This window comes from Oncorhynchus keta, chromosome 16, assembly GCF_023373465.1.
Source record: "Oncorhynchus keta strain PuntledgeMale-10-30-2019 chromosome 16, Oket_V2, whole genome shotgun sequence".
Taxonomy (NCBI): Eukaryota; Metazoa; Chordata; class Actinopteri; order Salmoniformes; family Salmonidae; genus Oncorhynchus; species Oncorhynchus keta.
Window position 1 is genome coordinate 4665037 of NC_068436.1, and position 21249 is coordinate 4686285.

The 21249-nt window shown below is 41.7% G+C and overlaps 2 protein-coding genes across 3 annotated transcripts; one reads left to right on the top strand and one right to left on the bottom strand.

Moving 5' to 3' along the window:
- Positions 1 to 1803: 1803 nt before the first annotated feature.
- On the top strand, positions 1804 to 4494 carry LOC118395389 (uncharacterized). The gene is made up of 2 exons (XM_035789158.2): positions 1804 to 1943; positions 3383 to 4494. The coding sequence occupies exon 2, from the start codon at positions 3388 to 3390 to the stop codon at positions 4309 to 4311; it is 924 nt and encodes a 307-aa protein (XP_035645051.1). The 5' UTR covers positions 1804 to 1943; positions 3383 to 3387; the 3' UTR covers positions 4312 to 4494.
- Positions 4495 to 5439: 945 nt separating this feature from the next.
- On the bottom strand, positions 5440 to 20975 carry LOC118395388 (ribosomal protein S6 kinase beta-2-like). Of its 2 annotated transcripts, XM_035789155.2 has the most exons (16): positions 20739 to 20975; positions 19089 to 19143; positions 18755 to 18792; positions 14526 to 14640; positions 14303 to 14371; positions 14010 to 14157; positions 13792 to 13849; positions 13529 to 13629; positions 13336 to 13426; positions 11958 to 12048; positions 11696 to 11803; positions 11389 to 11451; positions 11027 to 11104; positions 10098 to 10205; positions 9470 to 9582; positions 5440 to 7441 (listed from the first exon to the last, which is right to left on the bottom strand). In XM_035789155.2, the coding sequence occupies exons 2-16, from the start codon at positions 19140 to 19142 to the stop codon at positions 7258 to 7260; spliced, it is 1419 nt and encodes a 472-aa protein (XP_035645048.1). In that variant the 5' UTR covers position 19143; positions 20739 to 20975; the 3' UTR covers positions 5440 to 7257. The 2 variants fall into 2 exon arrangements, with proteins under 2 accessions (XP_035645048.1, XP_035645050.1); XM_035789157.2 differs by lacking the exons at positions 18755 to 18792; positions 19089 to 19143; positions 20739 to 20975 and having other exon boundaries at positions 14524 to 14640.
- Positions 20976 to 21249: the final 274 nt, after the last annotated feature.

Here is a 21249-nt window from a genome sequence, read left to right on the forward strand (position 1 = left end):
TTGTGGAGAGGTGTCTTTTATACTGATAGCAAGTTCAAACAGGTGCCATTAATACAGGTAACGAGTGGAGGACAGAGGAGCCTCTTAAAGAAGAAGTTACAGGTCTGTGAGAGCCAGAAATCTTGCTTGTTTGTAGGTGACCAAATACTTATTTTCCACCATAATTTGCAAATAAATTCATAAAAAATCCTACAATGTGCTTTCTCATTTTGTCTGTCATAGTTGAAGTGTACCTATGATGAAAATTACAGGCCTCTCTCATCTTTTTAAGTGGGAGAACTTGCACAATTGGTGGCTGACTAAATACTTTTTTGCCCCACTGTATATGGCCCGAGTGTAACATGGTGATGTAGAACACCATGGTTGCTGATAGCAGCACAGATTGTGACATTGCCACCTCGTTGGCCAGGGACTTCAACAATGTGCCACTGTCCAATCATTTTTCGGCCTCTCCTTCTCCTCTTTGTTAGTTTGAGGCCTGCTTCATCGACAAAGATGAACTCATGGGGTCTGTCCAAGGAATCCAATTCAAATAATATCTGTGTAGAAATACAATATACTGTATGTTGTTTTTTGTAAGTCGTACAGAGACAGTGTTATACTGTAGGCTTCTGATTCACATACATTGTATGTACTGAAGAGTAATGTCATTCACATAGTATGTGTTAGTACTGTAGACAATCTGAATTACAGTAAATGTTTCTGAATGTACACTTACTTGTACATACTGAGCTCACAGTTCTTTCATTCTTGGCGAGTTGCGCTCAAAAGGTACTCTGTATACTTGTTTCATTCGCATCCTGTTATGATGGAGGACACGGTCAATTGTGGAAATGCTCACACTGTCGATTCCCTGGAAGTGTGTGTTGTCTCGTATCACTCGTTCCTGGATTTCTCTGAGTCGTGTTCCATTATCTTGAAGGACCATGCCAACTATAACAGCCTCTTGCTCCCTAGTGAATATTGCTGTCCTTCCACCTGCAAGTGGCAGCCTTTCAATTCTACAAAACATAGTTGTGCAGTTACAAAACATATTCATGCAGTACAATACATACAGTCATTAACTTTACAAATGTCTATTGAAACAGCTGCATATAGTGTAGTACAGTAAATGTGCAATTGCAAAAATACAGTAGTATACTGTACCTGTTCTCTTCTCTGAATGTCCTTACTATGGTGGACACAGAAAATCAGCTCAAATTGGGTTGCACTCTAAGTAAGTCCTGCTCCCCTCAGTTTTTTTATTATGTAAAGACAGCCAGGGGCACACTCCAACACTAAGAAGACATCAATTACAAACGATGCATTTGTCTTTCGTGAGTCTGCCATACCAGAGGCAGCATTCAACATGTAACGAGTACTTTTGGGTTTCAGGGAAAATGTATGGAGTACAAAGAATATAATTTTCTTTAGGAATTAAGTAAAAGTAATCAAAAATATAAATAGTAAAGTAAAGATACCCCCAAAAACTACTTAAGTAGTACTTTAAAGTATTTGTACTTAAGTACTTTACACCACTGAATTAAACCAATCATCTTTTTTTAATCAAACCAATAATCTAGGGTCAGTTCACCCACTTATTTTCCCCACCATCTTTTCACCTGGCTGATAAAACAACATTCAAATCATACACATTTTGTCTCTCTCTCTGATAGTATTTTTATCACAGATTTTTTTGTGATTTATCTGAACCATCTCTCACTCTCTCTCTCTTCTCTGCAGCCTCACAAACGTCTGTCTCACCGTGTTTTACCCCCACCCACCTTCCTTCCTTCCTTCCCTCCCTGTTCTGTTCTTTTCTCTCTCTCTCTCTCTCTCTCTCTCTCTAACCGATTTTCATACACATCTGCAAGAGCCCCCGCTCTTTCAATCTTTTCTCTCCGTCTCATTCATTCAGTTGTGTTTCCCTGTCAACTTCAGAACCGATCGATCACATTGATCAGGTGAGTTGAACACTTTGATTTCATGTCATGTTTATTCGTTTGATAAGCCTTTGTTTTCTCTGTCATGTTTGATGCTTTCTGCTCACTCTGACCGTCTTTCTCTGGGCCTTTTGTCGTTGATCCTTTCCTCCAATCTCTCCATCCTCTCCTTTTCTCTGTTGTCCATTTCTACATCTCCTCCCGATGTCCACACCTTTCGCCCCCAACCCCTCTCGACCCCACCACTTCAAAAACATTTAAAAAAACATTATTTAACAAAGGGAAGTCAGTTCAGAACAAATTCCCATTTACAATGACAGCCTACCGGGAACAGTGGGTTAACTGCCTTGTTCAGGGGCAGAACAAATTTTCACCTAACAGCTTGGGGATTTGATCCAGCAACCTTTCCACTAGGCTATCTGAACATGACAGTGTTTGGGGTGGCACATTATGTGACCACACTTGACTTCTTCTTTTCTCATCCTGTATCCCACTTCCTATTTAAGCAGGACTTAATATTTCCATTGATGTTCTTGATTTCCGTTTTTTCACGGTTGAGAATTGACCAAGCAAATTTAGCATCGTTTTGGTTGTGTTCAAGAAGGATTTAGACTCCTGTGGATGGACATAGTCATTCTAATCCAATCCAAATTTGTTTTATCAGTTGGAAACATGCACAGACACAATCAGTTGTGCGTTTTAGAAATTCATGTTGGTTTGAGTGTTGGATTCTAATAGTTCTCTGTGGGCTGGGCCTGGTTACCACAACACAGCTCAGCAATTGAAGCACCACAGAGATTATACTGCCAGAACAGATGAGGTTATATGGTCTATAGTTCTGCTTTATTACTTGAATTGAATGAAAGAGAGTAAATTGGCCACACAGTGGTTATTGACCTCTTCTGTGTGTGCCTTTGTTCAGGAATGTAGAGAAGGTTAAAGGCTTTGCAGTGGTCTAAATCTTCGGTTTTTGCTTTCTTTAAGGGAAAATTCAGCCATTTTGAATCTGCGATAGTAATGTGAATGTTTAGACTGGGCGTTCTCTCTCTTTTTCATCTCATGGACCTTCTTCTGCTAGTTGCATGCGTTGTCAAATGGTGGTTCAGTTTGCAAAACGAGGGAGGATGCAGGACAGGTGGCTCAGCCGCAAAAGCAGCCTTTAGTTCCTGTTAACAACAGCTTCTGGAGCACACCGCCATTTCCTGTGTGTCGGTGCATGCGTGCGTGTGCATGCGAGCACACCTTTGTGTTTCCGATGCATGAAATAAATCTTAACATAAATATGAAGTCTCTTTTATTGTACACTTAAAACAGCAAATACGTTGTAACCTACTTTGGTGTTCTGTTTCTTGTTCTCATTCTCCACCTCATATGAGTCAATTAGGCCTGTGTTACATTTCTTCCTATCACCCACCATGTTAGGCTGACATCACCTTATCCTCCATTTCTCTCTCTCTCAGACACAATGAAGGCCAATATCACCCTGGGGCTGAGCATGCTCTCTCTGGTCCTCTTGATCTTCGTCCATGAAGCCACGCCTGCCTCTAATGGAACTTTCAACGAGGACACACAAACTGAAGAGACGAGTGCGAGAGGTGGACTTTTAAATGATACCAGGAACTCCACTGACCAATCCACACCTGAGAAGCATGACAGAGGAATGCATGGTAATCATTCTGGCATGACAATAGCCCCCCCGAATGGTACGCCCACAGAGAGTCAGACATCTGCAACATCAGGAAACACAACCCAGCAGACTGAAAAGACCACACCCCCCCCACTCACTAAACAGACAATCGCTACGTCTCTTCCCAAGACCTCCCCCAGCACCTCAACCACTCCATCCCATAATAAACCCTCACCTGCTCTGTTAAATACGGGGTTCATCGTGGTCCTGGTCATCATTCTTCTCCTAGCGATTACCGTGCTCTGCTTCTACAAGTGGAACAGCCGCCACTCAGGCCAGGATGGCTCCGCCCCTCGGCTGTTATTGGGCGTCAGGGAGAGCATGAGGGGCAGGGTTAGAAGCCTGGAGGATTGGCTGGGGCTCAGCCTCTGGCCCGGGAAGAGAGTGGTGGAGGGGGACGAGGAGGAGGGAGAGGGGGGGAAGAGTGGAGATGGAGAGGCTGCTGCAGGAGCGAGAGGGGGACAGGATGAAGGAGATTCCTCAGACGACTACTCCAGTTTAGACGGGATTGACCTCAGCGAGAGAGCCAAGAACCTAGAGGATGATGAGAAAAAGGAGGCGGTGAAGAGGAAGAGCGTGAGCGAGGGAGGCCAGTATAACATGAAAGGAGAGAGGACTGATGGAAGGAAGGAGGGTGGTGAAGAAGAGCGAACAGGAGAAAACTCCGGTGAGGGAGATACTTGTGACCTCACAGCACTGTAAGGAAAGAGGGAGGAAGGGGTTAAGAGTGGGATAAAATAAAATTGTTGAAGATGTTAATTTTGTGACTCAATTCACTCTTCCTATGGAGTATATTTTTCATTTAAGCGTGTCAATGTTAATTTCAGCCAAATATAGTTTTGGTAATCCCTGTTACATTTGTGTTTTAATAAACTGACTAATAGATTCCTGCTTCTAATTTATATCACACACACATTTGCACAATTCCACATTTCTGCTCAAATAAGTTGATGTTGAAAACAGTGTTCACGTGTATTTGTTTGATTTACAACGGCACCTACATTTTTTTTATTTTTTTTTAACAGATATTGAGATTTGTCACTTCAAAGTAAAATATGTCCTGGACTAAATGATTCTGAATTATAATTAATTTGGTTGGAGGTAGGTGAGTGTGTGTAAGTTCTCTCACCTGTGGTAAATTGCAGTTGCCTACTAGGTACAAATATCCATTCAAATCAGTTTAGTAAAGAGAAAAACAGAACATTCTGCTGCATTAACCTCCATTGAAAAAGTGCAAGGGCTCCAAAATACAGAGTATACAAAACATTATGAACACCTGCTCTTTCCATGACAGACTGACCAGGTGAAAGCTATGATCCCATATTGATGTCACTTGTTAAATCTACTTCAAATTGTTGTAGCTGAAGGGAGACAGATAAAAGTTATTTTTTTGCACCTCAACATTAAGGCGTTCCTAAAATTTAGTATACCCAGTGTAATTTGCCCGCAACCATACGTGTGCAAGAGAAAGTTTTCAGAGATTGTTTAATCACTAAATGTGTTAGAATTATTCAATTATTAGGACTGACCCACAGGCCAACAGCACACAGTTAGGGAACTATATCCTGCATTACCTCTGGACTATGGAGGCTGTTGTTCAATTCCTGTAATGGTCCTTCTGTAGCTGAGTTGGTAGAGCATGGCGCTTGTAACGCCAGGGTAGTGGGTTCGATTCCCAGGACCACCCATACGTAGAATGTATGCACACATGACTGTAAGTCGCTTTGGATAAAAGCGTCTGCTAAATGGCATATATTATTATTATTACTGTAACAGACAGATGGACTGACCAGACAGACATTGCATTAAACCAAAATGAATACCACAAAGTCCAGACATTCAATATGTCTTTATTCTTCAGGATTCTGCAACCCTATCTTCCTCACAACCACATTAGCCAGAGAAAATAAAATCAAACATTCCACTTTGATCCGGAACATGTCATCAGTCCATTAAATAATACTATATTTAAATGAAATATACATTTGCCAATATTATTTCCGTGCCCAGACAAATATTTGACACAGAGGTATTGTGTCTTCCAAAACTAGTTCTCACAACAGTAAGCCAGGATGGTTGATGAAAGAGCCATGGATAAACAGAGTTCACCAAGAATGTGAACGGGTACCACGTTAGTATCCATTTTCTTTGATCATTTGATTGAGCCTGACTGGAGCGCCAGATGGGCAGAGTTCCGACTTTTGGGACTATTCCATTGGTCCCATTTCGGCAGACGAGCTCAATCCAGCGGAGCTCAAGCGGTTAGAAAACAAATACTATTTGAACCCAGGTCTGCCCACATATACAACGGTTTGCTCGAACTATGGTTCTGCGTGACATGAGTAAAGTAAATGGGAGGAGTGCATGTTCAAAATAAAAGGCTAATTCAACATCGCTTCAGACACATGGGACTCACACATATGAGCCGAATTGCTTCACATCTGTAATACGAGCTCATGTATAAATGCAGTCGTTCCCATAAACCAAAAAAATACTATATATTTTAAAGACCATCTTTAAGCCGAGTGTCTATTTTACACAGTGTTTTTGGAAATGTGCGTCATTCAATACTTCCATTCTTGCATTATGACCATGATCACTAGCCTAAAGCGACCCATTTAGAGGTCGACTTTGGGAACGAAATACGGTCCAACTGCCTATTTCTCAACTTCCAAACAGAAAATGGGAGCTGTGCCTTTGGTGGTTCATTGATGTGTTTTTCTGGTCATGCGTGCCGCGCCGCGACCAACGTTGCTAGTTCGTTAGCTACGCTAGCCAATGTAGCTAGCCAGGAACTCCTCCAGTACACGTGGACGTCATTTCACATTATTTGTTTTTGGCCAGAAACTGTAGAGCTCAGGAAGAAATGCCACTTCTGTAGTAAAATGTCTTATTCATCAAATTGTTTTGTTTTTTAAAGCATTAAATAAATAACCTGGTAAGACCGTGCATTGATCAGTTATAAAGCTGTTATTTCTGCCCAAAGTCGACCTTTAACATTTTGATAACAGCAATGTCAAATGCTTTGGCAGTAGTTGGTGTTCTCTTTGCTTATGTGGCAAGTTGAGAAACATTCAAGTGAAGTGGCTGGATCCCAAACTGATAACTCAACCCGTTCCCTAAACTCTTGTTGACTTCTCTTAGTGGGTCTGTGACAACTGGACATGTAAAAGCAGGTGGAGGTGGGCACCAGCCCAGCACTACCACATCTGATTCTACTAGACTAATCATCAAGACCTGAATCAGGTGTGTTAGTGCTTGGCTGGAACAAAGCCCTACACACCCTGTAGCTTTTCAAAATGACCACTAAGCTCACCTCTATTCAGACCTCAAAGGAATGAGTCAATGAGGGTATAAGGGGAAGGGAGCGAGTGCACAGTATGGGGATTGGGACTCAGACTGTGAGAAACACAGGGCCTCCTGAGGACGGCCGCGTTCCAGACAGACTAGCAGTCGTCTGCCAGATGTCACAACGCCTGGATAGGTGTTAACATATCCGCTAACCACATCATATGATATAGCAACCAGCGCCCAACTGTCGATGACGTGGCAAACAGCCATTGGTGGATGCGCGCGGCACGACTGCAAAGTAGTCGGCCTGGAACGCGGCCAAAAGCTCGGACTCCTCCTGACTCCGCCTACTCCAGTTCATCTCCGGTTACCCCTCTGCTTCTTGTTCCGGCCCGGCGTGCGGATTGGCTGCGTGGCGCCGTTGTCGGTGGACGGGGCGGTCGGCGGGAGATGGAACGAGGTCTGGGAGAGAAGGTCCGACTCGCTCTCTCCTCCCCCTGAGGACTTGGCGAACGACCCGGGGAGAGAGAACTTAAGAGGACTGAGGAGAGAGAAGAAGAATAATAGAAAGAAATGATGAGACATTAGATAAGGGAAATCCATATCAATCTGTTGGTGGGGTTTAGAGGTGTGAGATATATATATATATATATATATATAACGAGGTATATATATATATATATATATATAATGCATACACACTACCCTAAGTATTTATTTGGACAGTGAAGCTAAATCTTTTCATTTGGCTTTATAGTCCAGCATTTTTAGATTTGAGATCAAATGTTTCATAAGAGGTTGACAGTACAGAATGCCACCTTTAATTCTAAAGTATTTTCATACATATCTGTTTTACCGTTAAGAAATGAAAGCACTTTGTGGATCTCATCTCCCTCTTTTGAAGGTCTCATATGCATTTGGACATATATATTAAAGTAGTCAAAAGTGTAGTATTTGGTCCCATAATGCTAGCACACATGATTACATTATGTGTGTAACTCTAAAAACATGTTGGATGCAATTGTAGTTTCTTTTTTTTTCTCCAGAGTATTTTGTGCCTCACAGAAATCAATTTTAAATAACTGTCATTTGAGTCACTTTTATTGTAAACAAGAATATAATATGTTTCTGAACATGTCTCCATTAATATGTACACCATCATGATTATGGATAATCACAAATTACCCCCACCCCCCAAAAGTGTTAACCTTTCACCACTACCAATAACAGGGGAGGTTAATCATGTTATGGGGATACAGTGCCTTCAGAAAAAATTCACACCCCTACAGCCCGAATTGAAAATGTATTATATTGAGATTGTGTCACTGGCCTACAGACAATGCCCCATAATGTCAAAGTGGAATTATTTTTTTACATTTTTTTTTTATGAATTGAAAATGAAAAAAAGGCACTCAAGTAAAACTTCAAGAAATGTTGCAATGAAATTAACTTTATGTCCTGAATGCAAAGCGTTATGTTTGGGGCTAATCCAACACAACACATGACCGAGTACCACTTTCCAGATTGTCAAGCATGGTGGTGGCTGATGTACCTCAGTCGCCCCCAACAGGCCATCAGGGTACAAGGGCTCAAAGTTTTTTGTTTTTTTTGTTTTAATACTACCATGAACATCTGCTGATTGGCTCTCCTCTCTGCAGGTTTGGCAACGTGTCTATGCTAAGTCCTCCTGGGGATCTGCCTTTTTACTGAAGTGGCTGGGAAATGACTGACAACACAGCTCTTAGCTCGCTCAGTAGATGCCTACTGGATAACTTATTTGTATTGCTTTTAATCTTTTTAAATGAATTTCTTATTAACACTTTGTTCTAGCTAGCTATTTGTGTAGGTAGCTATCAAGTAAACGCAATGATAATAATAATGTTATTAGGTATGCTTGTCATCGGCAAGGACTAGGGAGTTCAGGGGGATGAAAAAAAAAAAAATCCTAGATGAAAACCAGGTTCAGTTTGATTTTCAGACTGGGAGACAAATTCACTTTTCAACAGGACAATTACCTAAAACCCAAGGACAAATATACACTGGAGTTGCTTACCAAGATGACATTGAATGTTCCCAAGTGGCCTGGTTACGGTTTTCACTTAAATCTACTTGAAAATCTATTGCAAGACTGGAAAATGTCTGTCGAGCAATGATCAACAACCAACTTGACAGTGCTTGAAGAATTTAAAGAATAATTTAATTCAGGCTGCAAAAACAAAATGTGGAATAAGTCGAGGGGTAAGAATACTTTCTGAAGGCACTGTATGATCTTTGTGCTAGAGATATGGGACCAAACACTAAAATGTTGACTACTTTAACACACTAAGTGAATTTGTCCAAATACTTATGACACATTCAAATGGGGAGACTAACGGTAAAACAGATATGTGAAAATACCCTCAAATTAAAAAATTTAAAAAAGTTAAATTTCTGTACTGCCGCCTCATATGAAACGTTTGATCTCAAATCCAAAATGATGGAGTAGAGCCAAATTAAAGTATTTAGCTTCAGTCAAAACAAACCCGAAGGTGAGTGTATGTCCGTGCATACGTGTGTGTGTGTGTGTCACCTGATGGGGGTGCGTGGACTGCTGTTGTGTCTGCGCACGGGACGTGTCCGCGGCTCAAAGGAGAAGCCCTCCTTCAGACTCTCCAATACAGAGGGAGCCACATAGGTAAAACCCTGACAGACAACATCCATTAATGAATTATATAGGATGACTATTCATTCCAGCAACACTTTCACTCCTCTATGTTGGTTTGGGAAAGACCAGAATAAGGGGTGTTTTGTTAAAGGTGAGAACAGGGTCACGTTCAATAATACTCGCAACTGAAACCGTTTTAAAACTAAAAACAACCTTTTATTGGACGAGTCCCCATTTGTCAATTTTGTTCCGTTTCGTGCCAAATGAACATGACCCATGTGTGAGGTTGAGAAGAAAGCGTGAACCCATGACAGAGAGAGGTGAAAGGAGGAAAATTACTGAAGGAAAAGATGAAGGGAGCAAAAGGAGAGAGATGGAGCGGTGACAAAGGAGTTAATCGTGATCCCGTGTGGCTCAGTTGGTAGAGCGTGGTGCTTGCAATGCCAGGGTTCAAATCCCATGTGGGACCAGTACTGAAAATGTATGTTGTTCACTACTGTAAGATACTCTGGATAAGAGCATCTGTTAAAGGACTAAAATGTAACAGTCTCACAGCGAAGGCGTGTTCGTGCTGGTGGCTGATTGTAGAGTCGTCAGGACTGTCCACCGGAGTCTGCTTGGTGAACCTCGTGTCAAACTGACTCACGTCCTCATCCGACTGCTACAGTGGGTGAAGCGAGAGGGGGGAGAAAAGGGGGAAGTGGTTGAATAGAGAGAGAAATGGTGGGAGAAGATACATAAAATGCGGGGATGAGTACATTTACATGCACACTAATAATTAGATATTCAACTGATTATGGCAGTAGGCTGTGCACAGCAATAGTCATGTGAACCCTTTACTCTGCTTATCTTAATCTGCGTACGGTCAAAATCAAAGTAAGCATACGCCGATTAAAACACCTGGTTTTCTGAGCAAATCGTTTGAATTATTAGGACGTGTAAAACAGCTCAATTGGCGTTCCAGCAGCGCAAGCCTCCGTCTAATGTGCGAGTGAAGAGAGTTCGGAAAAACAAAACGTAGGCAATCATAGAAATTGTTTTCACGTAAACGTTATATGTCCCGAACTTAGAATTGATAAGGCTTCCCAAAAATAACATGGTCGCTGTGGTAGAACGTTTATTTTGATTGACGATTTTCTGCATCCAGCAAAAAGTCCCATCAGTCCCATTTCTGATTTCCATGTAAGCCGGATTATTATGGAAAATCGTTCTTGCAAAGCATGTAAACGTTTTAAACCAACTATTATATTCACCTGACTATCCCCAATAATCATATTATTGTGCGCATGTAACCGTACTCAGAGGGATGGAGAAACTGTACTCAGAGTGGTATACCACAGTTTCAAACTTTACAGGTACATCCTAAATTATATATATATATATATATATATATATAAATAAAAGACAGAGCACAGATTTGACATTTTAGCTATCGAATACAAAGGGACTGTTGAGAGAGTGACAGTAGTATAGTGGTCGTACCAGGCATGGCTTGTAGGGCGGCTCACACCTCTTATTCAGCAGGTCGTCCCAGTTGATATGTCTGAAGAAGGGATGCTTCTGTAAAACCAGCAGAAAAAAACCCCCGCAGCACTTAGAATCTATCCATGTACAACACAGGTACAGGCTCATGAACTATTGGATTTTGTTCAATTTGCTATCAGTATAAGAACTGATCATAAAGCAGGGTAAGGGTACATTTCATTTCAGTCAATTCAAGGAGGTAGACATTTCTGTTCACTTCCTGAATTGACCCCAAGCCTATTACAATGGTTGATGATGTAAATAGAAAAAAAAAAAAAAAAAAAAAAGATAAAAAAAATCGGGAGACGTGTGTCTATCACCTGTATGTCTTTACAGTCTGCCGCACTGGAGCCTAGCCTCTGAAGAGGACTCTTCTTCAGCAGCTACACACAGGGACAAAAGAGATGATTATACATTTCACTTGCTTTGGCAACGTAAACATGTTCCCCTGCCAACGAAGCCCTTTGAATTAAATTGAACAGAGAGATGAAGAAAAACAAATGAGGCGAGAGAGGAGAGACAGAACAAGAGAGTAAGGCAGTGGGTGAGAGAGAGAAAGTGACCTCTAGACTTAGGAGGATGAATGTTCTTCAACCTAACGAGATGGGGAGGTGTGGGCGCCTCTACCTTTTTGATCATGTCTCGGGCGTCCAGTGTGAGGTAGGGCGGTAGGTTGAGTTTACACTTCAAGATCTTATCAATGGTCTTCTTCCTGTTCTCAGCAGTGAAGGGAGGCTACGGGGACAGGCGGGAAGACCAGAGGTTTGAGTCAAACGTCTTTCAAATGGTATCTGATTGGTTTAGAAAGAAGCATCAAAAATGTTCCCAATTTTCTTTTCCATCATTCATGCAGGCGCTCTCCCTCCCCCTCTTTCTGTCTGTCTCTCACCGAGCCCGTCATCATGTCATACATCAGGGCTCCAAGACTCCACCAGTCCACTGCCCGGTTGTGCCCTGTACGCGTCAGAATCTCTGGAGCCCTGAGAGGAAGAGAGGTGGAGGTCGAGAAAATGTAAGAAAGTGGGAAAGAGTGAGGGGCAAGAGAGTGCAGGTAGAAGAGTCATAAGAATGGGCTGTGATTCAATTCTCAACCTTCTCCTATAGGTGTGACCTGTTCACTCCCCTTCCTGGATTGAAAGAGAATCCAATATGCGACAGATTTTTATGTGAATATCCTAAAACTCAAATAAATAAAATCTGCACAAGTTTATCATAAATCATTTCATCTGTAGCCTAATAAATGGAATGGTTTTCCCCAGTCGAAGTGGGATGACCACACACCATATCATCCCGTGACTCAAGTTTACCTCAATATGATGGTTATTACATCAATATGTGCGCATAAAGGAGTTGCGACCTCCATTTCTCGTATAATTCATTTTGCAGACACAAAAAGATGTCGATTCGACAAATTATCCGTCAGCATTACTGACTCGCTACCCCCCTTTCCCCATGTATAAAATTGTACCATCGTAACTGTTTTTAAATGTTTAAATATACGCCATTACTTTACTCGCATAAAAACAGTGGATAAAAACAGTTAGTGTAAGGAATATGGTGGAAATGACACACTAGGCCATGCAGCCCATGGACAAATGGAACGTTTTTAAATCCACACTTGACTTCAGGAAGGTGGGGAAGAATTGTAGTTCACCTAAGACCTATCTGAACTATGACTACGACAGCGACCCGTAGTGCAGCCTCAGAGAGCGATAGCACAGACAGAACAATGAGACAGATATTTCACTGGACGCATAAATATGAAGCATCCACGTGGAGTTTCCACTCACTGGCAAATATGGTAGTGAGAGGAAGCCCACTGGCGGGCAGTGGGAGAAGATGGAACGAGAAGGATTTTGGCCAACATTATGCACGTTTTCTCATCGATGAAACATTGGATCTCAACACAGTTCGGTTCACAAAACTAGAATATGTTATGAACAGAGTGGACCAAGTTTTGTAGACCTTAGCCTTTGCCAAAGTTAACAAATTGCGTTGTTTAGGAGTGCAAAGTTGAATTGAGTCATTGCACACGCACATTTCACAGAGTAGGTGTTCCCTAACGGAAATATACAGATACATGCTAGAACGGGCCAATAGGATCTCGCTAGCTCGTGCTTGGCTCTGCACACCTCCTTGCTTGTTCTACCCACTATGACTCATCTGTTCACATTGAAAACGACATCTATCTTGGTGTAGCTATAAAAATATACTTGGCGATAGCCGACTCAGAGACGGCATCCTCATCAGCGTGGTGCTAGACTCACATGTACTCTATGGTCCCACAGAAGGTGTGCGTGACCGCGCCGTCGTGAATGGACTCCTTACACAGGCCAAAGTCAGTCAGCTTGATGTGTCCTGGGAGACAGAAACACAATAATCCAATCCATAGCAGCTCTTTTTAAAGATGCTATGTTAATCTCACTGATATTGATTTCTAGGTAAGACAGAGAGACACACCTTGGTGGTTCAGCATGATATTCTCTGGTTTGAGGTCTCGGTAGATGATTCCATTTGAGTGGAGGTGTCCCAAAGCAAGCACGATCTCGCCCAGATAAAAACTGTTTGTCAAAAAGGTGGAAAAACATTTATGAACACTCCTCTGTACGCATGCGCAACACACTCTCTCTAAACAAAATGTTCACATGGAAATTCACTGCCGTTTATGGCCTCAGCGTCACACTTTCTCGATGATAACCTGAAGCTAAGCATCTGGCTTTTACCAGGCTGTGTCCTCCATGAAGATTCCTTCCTTCTCCAGCTGCATGAACAGTTCTCCACCTGATAGACAAAAACACCATTAAGGAGATTGAAGTGTGGATAGAAGTTGACGTGCCAGGATTCAGAGATCGACACGGTTGTCCTACGCAGATGCCCTCCCTCCAGGACGAGGTCAAAAGCATACAGCAGGTCCCTCTCCCTCCCTTCCCGAATCGCTCACCACTGAGACACTCCAGGATGAGGTAGAGTTTACCCCCGGTCTGGAAGGCGTACAGCAGGTCTACGATGAAGGGGTGCCGCACAGTCTCCAGAATCTCCCTCTCCGCACGCGTGTGGGCCGTGTCCTTGGCGTTACACACGATCTTCGCCTGGCAGGGAGAGAAAGCGAGGGATGGGTGGAGATAGGAGAAAGTCAGTTGTGTATTTAGAGGTATTACATTTTGCCCTGGTACCATAGCAATGTTTAGAGCAATCTTTTGGTTGAGAAAAATGATTGAGAGGAATCTTATGTACCTTCTTTAAAACCTTCATTGCAAATATCTTCCCCGTCTGTGCACCCTGCACTTTCCGTACCTGGAAAACCTGCAAATAAAAAATACAATTGTTAAAATAGGTTAATGACAAACGGGATGAGTTTCTGATCAAGAGCATGGTGTATATCCAAGTACATTGTGAAGCTGAAACTCTTAGAAACGCAAACACGCACTGATTGACGGACGGACACAAACACACACACCTTGCCATAGCCCCCCTTGCCCAGCACACTTAGCAGCTCAAAGCTGTCTGGCCCGATCCTCTCACTGTCTCTGTTGACAACGGCACTGGTCAGCTCTATCTCTTCTGTCTGAACACTAAGTGAGAGGGGATAAGAGAGTTAGGAAGAGGGGAATGAGTGAGGGTGATTTTAAAGGATTCAGTGAAAGATCAAACCAAATTGTATTAGTCACATGCGCCAAATACAACAAATACAACCTTACAGTAAAATGTTTACTTACGTGCCCCTAACCAACAATGCAGTTAAAGAGAAAAAAAAAAGTGTAAGAATAAGAAATAAAAGTAACAAGTAATTACAGAGCAGGAGTAAAATAAAAATAGCGAGACAACACACAGGGGGTACCGGTACAGAGTCAATGTGCGGTGGCACCGGTTATTTGAGGTAATATGCACATGTTGGCATAATTATTATAGTGACTATGCATAGATGATAACAAAGAGTAACAGCAGTGTAAGAGGGGGGTGGGGGGGCAATGCAAATAGTCTGGGTAGCCATTTGATTAGATATTCAGGAGTCTTATGGCTTAGGGGTCAAATCTGTTTTGACCCTCTTGGACCGAGACTTGGCACTCCGGTACCACTTGCCATGCGGTAGCAGAGAGAACAGTCTATAACTCGGGTGGCTGGAGTCTGACAATTTTTAGGGCCTTCCTCTGACACTGTCTGGTATAGAGGTCCTGGATGGCCAGAAGCTTCTTTAAGTCTCCCGAGGAGAATAGGTTTTGTCGTGCCCTCTTCACGACTGTATTGGTGTGCTTGGACTATGTTAGTTTGTTGGCGATGTGGACACCAAGGAACTTGAAGCTCTCAACCTGCTCCACTGTAGCCTGTATTGACGCTTTGCCTGTTTGATGGTTCGTCGGAGGGCATAGCGGGATTTCTTATAAGCTTCCGGGTTAGAGTCCTGCTCCTTGAAAGTAGCAGCTCAAGCCTTTAGCTCGATGCGAATGTTGCCTGTAATCCATAGCTTCTGGTTGGGGTATGTACTTTCGGTCACTGTGGGTACGACGTCATCAATGCACTTATTGAGGAAGCCAATGACTGATGTAGTGTACACTAGAGGTGTAAATATAATGTATATTAATTAGGTCCGATTTCAAGTTTTCATAACAATCTGGTGCCGATTTTGCCGATTTCTCAGTATTTTTTAATACCTTTAACTAGGCAAGTAAGTTAAGAACACATTCTTATTTTCAATGATGGCCTAGGAACGGTGGGTTAACTGCCTTGTTCAGGGACAGAACGACAGATTTTCACCTTGTCAGCTCGGGGGATCCAATCTTGTAACCTTACAGTTAACTAGTCCAATGCTCTAACCACCTGCCTCATTGCACTCCATGAGGAGCCTGCCTGTTACGCAAATCCAGTGGAAGCCAAGGTAAGTTGCTAGCTAGCATTAAACGCATCTTACAAAAACCAATCATAATCACTAGTTATAACTACACATGGTTGATGATATTACCAGTTTATCTAGCGTGTCCTGCGTTGCATATAATCGATGCAACACTGGGGGATGATTTAACAAAAGCACATTTGCGAAAAAAGCACAATCGTTGGACGACTGTATCTAACCATAAACACCAATGCCTTTCTTAAAATCAATACACAGAAGCATATATTTTTAAACCTGCATATTTAGCTAAAAGAAATCCAGGTTAGCAGGCAATATTAACCAGGTGAAATTATGTCATTCCTCTTGCATTCATTGCACACAGAGTCAGGTATATGCAACAGTTTGGCAAGCCTGGCTCATTGCGAACTAATTTGCCAGAATTGTACGTAATTATGACATAACATTGAAGGTTGTGCAATATAACAAGAATATTTAGACTTAGGGATGCCACCCGTCAGATAAAATACCGAACGGTTCCGTATTTCACTGAAATAAATGTTTTGTTTTTGAAATGATAGTTTCCGGATTTGACCATATTAATGAGCAATGGCTTGTATTTCTGTGTGTTATTATGTTATAATTAAGTCTGACTTGATAGAGCAGTCTGACTGAGCGATGGTAGGCAGCAGCAGGCTCGTAAGCATTCATTCAAACAGCACTTGTGCGCGTTTTGCCAGCAGCTCTTCGCAAGCACAGCGCTGTTTATGACTTCAAGCCTATCAGCCTCATGGCTGGTGTAACCGATGTGAAATGGCTAGCTAGTTAGCTGGGTGTGCGCTAATAGCGTTTCAAACGTCACTTGCTCTGAGACTTGGAGTAGTTATTCCCCTTGCTCTGCAAGGGCTGTGGCTTTTGTGGAGCGATGGGTAACGCTGCTTAGAGTGTGGCTGTTGTCGTTGTGTTCCTGGTTCGAGCCCAGGTAGGGGCGAGGAGAGGGACGGAAGCTATACTGTTACACTGGCAATAATAAAGTGCCTATAAGAACATCCAATAGTCAAAGGTATATGAAATACAAATGGTATAGAGAGAAATAGTCCTATAAATACTATATTAACTACAACCTAAAACCTCTTACCTTAGAATATTGAAGTCACATGTTAAAAGGAACCACCAACTTTCATATGTTCTCATGTTCTGAGCAAGGAACTCAAAGGTTAGCTTTTTTACATGGCACATATTGCACTTTTACTTTATTCTCCAACACTTTGTTTTTTGCATTATTTAAACCAGATTGAACGTTTTATTATTTATTTGAGGCTAAATTTATTTTTTATTTATGTATTATATTAAGTTAAAATAAGTGTTCATTCGGTATTGTTGTAATTGTCATTATTACAAATTAATTTTCAATTAAAAATTTTAAAAAGCAGATTTAAATCGGTATCAGCCTTTTTGGTCCTACAATAATCGGTCTCGGCGATGAAAAATCATAAATCGGTCAACCTCTAATATATACTCCAATTTAGGCACTCCTTCTCTCCAAATCCTTACATCTTTTATGGTTCGACTGGAAGATGAAGAGATAAGGTAATAAACCATTGTTTCTCCCTTAAGGGGATCTGACCTGACCTCAACCCCCTTGATGCCCCATCCAAAGATCTCCACCCGTATCCCGTCTAGCAATCCGGTGACTGCCTCCCATCCACCCAACACATGCCAAAGCCATCTGGCTCCTCCAGATAAACATGAACTTTTGATGTAAAAAACAGCCTCTATCACTACTTAGATACTATACTTCTGAGTATAACACTGTCCCAAGTTTAACCCAGAATCTAACCGTTTGTAAGCAGGAATCAGGAGGATAGAATTATGGTCAGATTTGCAAAAATGAGGGAGAACTTTGTACACGTCTCTGTGTGTGGAGTAAGGGTGGTCCAGAGTCCCCCCCGGTTGCACATTTAATATGAGAATAGAAATTTGTTTAGACGGATTTAAGTTTTCGGCTACTAGGAGCGCCGCCTCTGGGTGAGCGTTTTCCTGTTTGCTTATGGCGGAATAAGCTCATTCAGTGCGGTCAGTGACAGCATCAGTGGTGGTATGTAGACAGCCATGAAAAATACAGATAAACTCTAGGTAGATAGTGTGGTCTACAGGTTATCATGAGATACTCCACCTCAGGTGAGAAAAACCTTGAGACTTCCTTAGATATCGTGCATCAACTACTATTTACAAAAATACATAGTCCGCCGCTGCTGTTCTGTCCTGCCGATACAGCGTATAACCAGCCAGCTGTATGTTGATAATGTAGTTGTTCAGCCACGACTCTGTGAAGCTTAAGATATTACAGTTTTGAATGTCCCATTGGTAGTTTAGTCTTCCGCGTAGGTCATCAATTTTGTTTTCCAAAGATTGCACATTTGCGAGCAGAATGAAGGCAGTAGGGGTTTACTCGATCGCCGATGAATTCTCAGAAGGCAGCTCAACCTCTGGACCCTTTTTGGCCACCTTTTCTTCACGCAAATGACAGGGATCTGGGCCTGTTCCCAGGGAAGCAGTATATCAATCACATCAGGCTCATTAAAGGGAAAAAAAGGATTCTGCCACTTCGTGGTGAGTAATCACAGTTCTGATGCCCAGAAGTTATTTTCCGTCATAAGAGACATTAGCAGCAACATTACATACAAAATAAGTTAAAAAATAAGTTAAAAAATAAGTTAAAAACAATGCAAAGAAACTAACCAAAAACCACAATTGGTTAGGAAAACATAAAACGTCAGCCTTGTTCTCTGGCGCCATCTTGTCAATATAGTCTCAAGCAAGAATGGTGGACAAGTGACTACATTCAGAGTTCCACTTACAGGTCTGTCTCTGCTACGGTGAAGTCACAAACATCATCCTACAGAGCACAAGAGGGCCAGAAAAGAGGGGGTCAAAGTTAAATTCACTGTAGAGAAGAGTCACTGCCAATAGACTGAATATGGCATTATTTAATATCACAGAACATGCATAAATCTTTGTTTTGGGGAACAACTTTGTCGTTAATATGCTGTTTATTCTGGGCGTTTTCACTACACTGAACACATCCCCGATCTGACACTCTGATAGCAAGTTAGTTAGGTTCCCTAATTTACTTCCATAACAACAACAGAAAGTGTCCTCAAATTCCCAACAAAACAAGTGACAAATCCCCACCTCTGCGTCGCTAAGGTCTTCTGACTCCAGGTCAATATCGAAAACACCAGCCATCCTGCGAAATAAATTAGAGTTATAGCTTAGCTAGGTGTGAAATGTAATTACAAAAACAACGACAGAGAGTTCGCAATGTGAAACACGCAGTTCTTGTTACTATCCAGCTGGCTATGCCTGACATGTGCAAATGTGACAGGTTAAAGGACATATTCATAGCCTGTTATACATTGAAAAGTATTAGTAAGTTCATAGTATGTGAGGATCTTAAAACATCTAAGGTTAAAAAGATGCATTCAGTATTAGTTGATAGAGATTGATAACATTCATATAATTGTGTTAAAGTTCAAATCTGTCAAAGGGTACGAATTGTGAGAGTAATGTGTAAACGTTATATTGATTACTTTATTTTGTGGTGCCTAAAAGTGTTAATCTGTGATCTACGAAATGCTCTTAAGCTAATGAGTTCCTGGGGAAATTCGCGGTATTTTCTCATTGAACTAAATGTTGACTTGAGAATACAACACCGTATCACTCTCGTGATTATTTCTCCCCTGTTTTCAGGTACTTTATTGATGATAAAAATAGTAATTTAAATGTTATAACTAGCGAACATGTCAAGAGTGTTTAAGGTGTGTTTTAGTAACGTCTTGAGGAAGTTAAGAGTTAAGTTTGAAGAGAGTAATATTAGCCCTGCTCGGTTGAAGTGAAGGATAGCGTCGTACTGAGAGTAGCTGCCATTTTATGTCGATTGTGAATGAACATGCGTGTTGTTAATAAGATATTTTGCTGTGTTATTTGTATAATGAGTTCTGTTATGTAATGTGTTACTTTTGTGAAATCATTGAACTAAATGTTGACTTGAGAATACAACACCGTATCACTCTCGTGAGTATTTCTCCCCTGTTTTCAGGGGCGTAACACAAATACTAAGCAGCTACACTGTCAAAGCTGGACAAGAAGCTGGCGTTATCTAACGTTAACCTAGATAAGACCGGTTAGCCTGCCTAGATGCTATGGGTGAAGTTTATGCATTAGAAGAATATTTCTTACTAGGCCCGCGGGCAGGGAAGGCAATGCTAATGCTAGCTAGCTATAGCTGTTGAGCGGTCAACATGCATAGTTGGAGATAGCCGACTAAACTCAACGATTTACGATGGAGTTGAGCGGTGACTAGTCTGGGGGACAGGAGCTCAACGACGTTATAAAACTAACTCCTGATTTCAGGACTCAACAGAATAGCCCGCATGGTTGGGTGCTGAAATCAGTAGTTATTGATAAAAACTAAATGTATCTGATGTCGGAGCTCCAGTCCGCCCACAGCCACACTAGTCGCCTCCATCTTAAAATCGCAGAATTGAGTTTAATCGGCTCGATTCAAGAGAACCAGTCAGAGAGCTAGCCAGCTCATGTGAAAGTTCAGACTGTGTTGGAATGTAGAAATTAGAGAACCAAGTTTGTTGCGTCACTTGAGCTAGTTAAATGACAAAATTGACTGTTAAAAACATACATATTTATTTTTTGATCACATCGGTTTGAGAGCTGGTTTGACGGCTACCGCTAGCTAGTATCGTTAACGTATCACCTGTGGGTCGTCGTATGGAGTTAACGTTCGTTAGCTAACCTACTAGCTTAGCATTTCACCTCGGCTCATACCTTCATTCGTCGTGACCACTGAGTCAGTGAGCTTATGGTTGGCTGATTCCACTTTCCTTGCTGTGTCGCTCGCAACAGTCTCGTTTGTTCTAAACTGTAGTCATAAAGAAGAATACGATTATGTTAAAAAAAAAAAACAAGCTGTCTGTCACCTCGCTGTGGTCCTTGTTGCTGTTCTGATGTTTGTTTCTCTTGGCATGTGTGAATGAACTTTTACCTTTTTTTTTAGCTACGTCATCAGTAAAAGTCTTGCGATTGGCAGCTTTTTATTTTACAGCAGTACATCAGTATATGGAACTGTTTTATTTTAGTTTTATTATAAACAAAACAGAACAAACAATATACAATGTAAAATCACAAATATAGCAAGAGACGTACATGAAAAAAAAGTTTCTAGAAAAGTGGACATGGGCATTTTGACAAGTGCAGACATGGGTCAGAAAGGCAATTCCCATTGGGGGAAAAAAAATGTATTCCAGCTCTACAGAAGCTGTTCAGGGGTCAGGGACAT

Bases quoted from the DNA above. Each gene is read 5' to 3' on its own strand.
- LOC118395389 (XM_035789158.2), top strand. From the start codon at position 3,388: ATGAAGGCCAATATCACCCTGGGGCTGAGCATGCTCTCTCTGGTCCTC.
- LOC118395388 (XM_035789155.2), bottom strand. From the start codon at position 19,142: ATGGCTGGTGTTTTCGATATTGACCTGGAGTCAGAAGACCTTAGCGAC. The intron at 13,850-14,009 runs GTGAGCGATTCG...TTTGTCTATCAG, and splicing joins CATCCTGGAGTGTCTCAGTG to GTGGAGAACTGTTCATGCAG. The intron at 9,583-10,097 runs GTGAGACTGTTA...GTTGTCTGTCAG, and splicing joins AGCACGAACACGCCTTCGCT to GGTTTTACCTATGTGGCTCC.